The 3,111-nt window shown below is 39.5% G+C and overlaps 1 protein-coding gene across 1 annotated transcript in view; it reads right to left on the reverse strand.

The window, feature by feature from the left end:
* The window catches only part of LOC110021355 (glycosyltransferase 6-like), a 2,748-nt gene extending 447 nt beyond the window's left edge, over positions 1-2,301 (reverse strand). The window contains exons 1-2 of the mRNA XM_020719815.1: positions 1,339-2,301; positions 1-135 (exon numbers count right to left, since the gene is read on the reverse strand). The exon at positions 1-135 is cut by the window's left edge and continues 447 nt beyond it. Coding sequence (XP_020575474.1) covers positions 1-135; positions 1,339-2,195 — 992 coding nt within the window. The 5' untranslated portion in view covers positions 2,196-2,301. The remainder of the gene's footprint in view (positions 136-1,338) is intronic.
* Between the last annotated feature and the right edge of the window lie 810 nt (positions 2,302-3,111).

Raw genomic sequence — 3,111 nt, forward strand, 5'->3', positions numbered from 1 at the left:
CGCCGGCGGCGAAGCCCCGCCGACTGTTTCTCCAGTTCTTGATACTTATCTGTGATTCCCTGCAACTTCCCGACGATTTCAACCCAGTAGCCCTCGAAATAGAATTCGTTCTCAAGGTAGATCTTTTCACCCCACCTGTGTTAATATTAAGTTTCATTTACATACATAAATATAAAATAATAATTTTAAGGGGAAATTATATTGAGAACACCGAATTCTCAAGAGAAAACATTCAATCCGGACACCTCATGCATAAGTGAATTATGAGGCATAACCGTTAGAAAGCACCCAACTTATGTATATATATAACTAACATCTAACCTTTATTCTATACGTTTATGCTATTTAAGGGTGTAAACGAGCCGAGAATGAGCTGAGCAAGTCGTGTTTGGCTTTTTAAAAAATATTATTGTTCGTGTTTGATTCGTTTATAATCTGAACACAAAAAAGTGTTTTCATGTTCGGTTTGTTCCGCACTCGTTCGCTTAACAAGCTGAACATGAACTGTTCGGAAACAAATAGTGGTTTTGACAACCCTAATCACGTAACTATAGGATGTTAAGGTTTGGAACAAAATTTAAATCTTATTCTTTATATTAAAAGATTGTTTAAATATAATATATAATATAATATATTTTAATTCTATTTTTTATTAATAAGTTTAATTGATTTTAATTTTTTGCAGCATTGCAGCTCATAAAACTTATTTGTACCCCTTTCTTCTTAATATAATTACCCTTGGGTTTATATATATATATAGATGAGTAGTATTTCAAGCCTAACATGAACGAGCAAATTTTTGTATTTGTTTGGCTTGTTTTTATATCGAGCACAAAAAAATTATTTGTGTTCGACTCTCTAATTTAGAGAACAAATCAAACACGAGCTTTTTAACGAGCTGAACACGAGCCGCTCGAGATTAACGAGCTGTTTTGACAGCTCTAATGCTATCCAAAATCATCATATTACAACAAAAATATCATAAATTTAATATTTTAAAACTAAAATATATATTTTTTTTCTTGTGTGGGTAAGTACGAATGCTCAAGATCCAGTTTTGCACGGAGCTAAGGTTAACCTGAAATCAAGTCCAATAGATTTAGTGCAGCTCACACTCGAAATTGAATAGAGCTCAATTCGGCTTAAAATCGAAACGAACTGATTTAAATTGAGTCATCTTGATCCATGTTATTTGGATCCGTTCTAACCTGAAATTGGCCCGGACTCATATATATATATATATATATATATAAAAGAATCCAGTGGTACGTATGTAAATTACTAAATGTCCCTAAATTTAAATACTATTCATGGAAAAAAACTAATGGAGAAAACGACCTGTCCTTCTCCTTGAGAAGGAGATAAACGAGCGCCGATTGGTCGTCGGAATCCGGGAAAAGCTTGTCGGGCAGCTCGGCCCGAAGAACCTCACCCCAATGCTTGTAATCCGGATTCTGCGGCCCAAATCGGGCCCATCGGGCCAAGAAATCCAGCGACCACTGGCAGTTGCGGAGGAGGAAAACTCCGGCGTTCAGCGCGGTCCAGCTCCGATTATCATACACCAGATTAGGCCAGCCATGAACCACAAGATTATGCTTCTCGTACCTTCGGATCGGAAGCTCGAACTCCATGTCGGTGATCGCGGCGTCGGAATCGATCCACCAAAGCCACTCGACCTCCGGATGGGCGATCATGGCCGCGCGGAGGAGAGGAATCTTCGCCCAGAAACTGGACATGGAAGGATGAAGAAGAGCGGAGTTGTAGAAGACGTCGATGTCGTGTAGACGGGAGTAATCGATTTTGTTTTTGAAGAAGCGGAGGAGGAGATGGTCGCCGACAGGGTTAGGGCATGGAGAGGGTTGGGAGCCGGTGAGGATGAGGATGCGGTTGGGAGGGAAGGGGTGGTGGTGGAGCCATAGGAGCCGTTTGGTGTTCCAATCGGAGATGGGAGGGGAGCGAGGGAATGAGTAGGAGAGGGAAGAGTCGTCGTAGAAGGAGGGGAGATGGGGGGAGGGTTTTGTGGGTTGGTTGGAGAAGAGGAGAAAAGGGGATGATGGGGGAATGAAGGAGTATAAGAGATAGAAAAGGAGGAGAGCGGCGGCGGAGCCGGAGCAGAAGATTAGGCCATCGGATGGGAGGGAATGGGGATTAGGGCCGCGGGATGGGGAAGAGCTGGAAGGGTTCTCCGGCGCCATCTTAGAGAGAGAGAGAGAGAGAGATGAGAGGGGACTTAGTGGAGGAATGGCGCCAGTGTAGGTCGGTGGTGGTGGAAGCACTGAAAAGGTCGCCGAAATAAACTTTTTACGCTTAGAGAATAAAGTAGTATAATGGCAGTTTAGTTCTATTATATATATTCCAATCGTATCTAATATATACACGAATAATACTGTCACCTAAATAACAACCCCCATTTTTGATAATTCCATCCAGCTGGGATTCGAACTCGGGGTGGAGGGGATTTATCTTCCAACAGGCTGTGATTGTGCAAAGCTATATGTATGTATATGTATACTAAAATGATTCCATGAAAATAATTGGGGAACATGTTGACACAATTTCATTAAATAAATTAACTTTTGTAATTTTATCCATTAAAGGGATTGAATTGCCACTAGTTTTAATTTTTTATTTTATGGATGTCTCAAAAATGAAAAATAAAATAAAATACTTAAAATTTAATTTAAAATATTTTAAAAAATATTATTTTATAAACCGGATATATTTTGTAAATTATAAGACATTGTCATTAATTCAACAAATTGTTTTAATGAAGATGGTGATTAACATGATTTTCTTTCTTTTTTTTCAAATGAAGTCGTGGGGGAGGAGATTCTGCCGGGATTACGGCCGTCCTCAGGAGTCGCGAAAGTGGACCATGGGCCATTACGGTTATGACACGTGGCTCAACGGCAGCATCACATGCCGACTTTTGCTTTCTTGACCGGGCTTTTGCACGTCGCCGACATTTTTTTGTTTGTATATGTAGATTTCTATTTTGGGTCGGCCCATAAAGTTTGGGCAATAAGCAAAGACCCGAGATAATTATTATTTTATCTATTTTGGGCCCTATATATATATATATATATATATATATATATATATATAAATATA

This window comes from Phalaenopsis equestris, unplaced genomic scaffold, assembly GCF_001263595.1.
Source record: "Phalaenopsis equestris unplaced genomic scaffold, ASM126359v1 Scaffold000134, whole genome shotgun sequence".
Taxonomy (NCBI): Eukaryota; Viridiplantae; Streptophyta; class Magnoliopsida; order Asparagales; family Orchidaceae; genus Phalaenopsis; species Phalaenopsis equestris.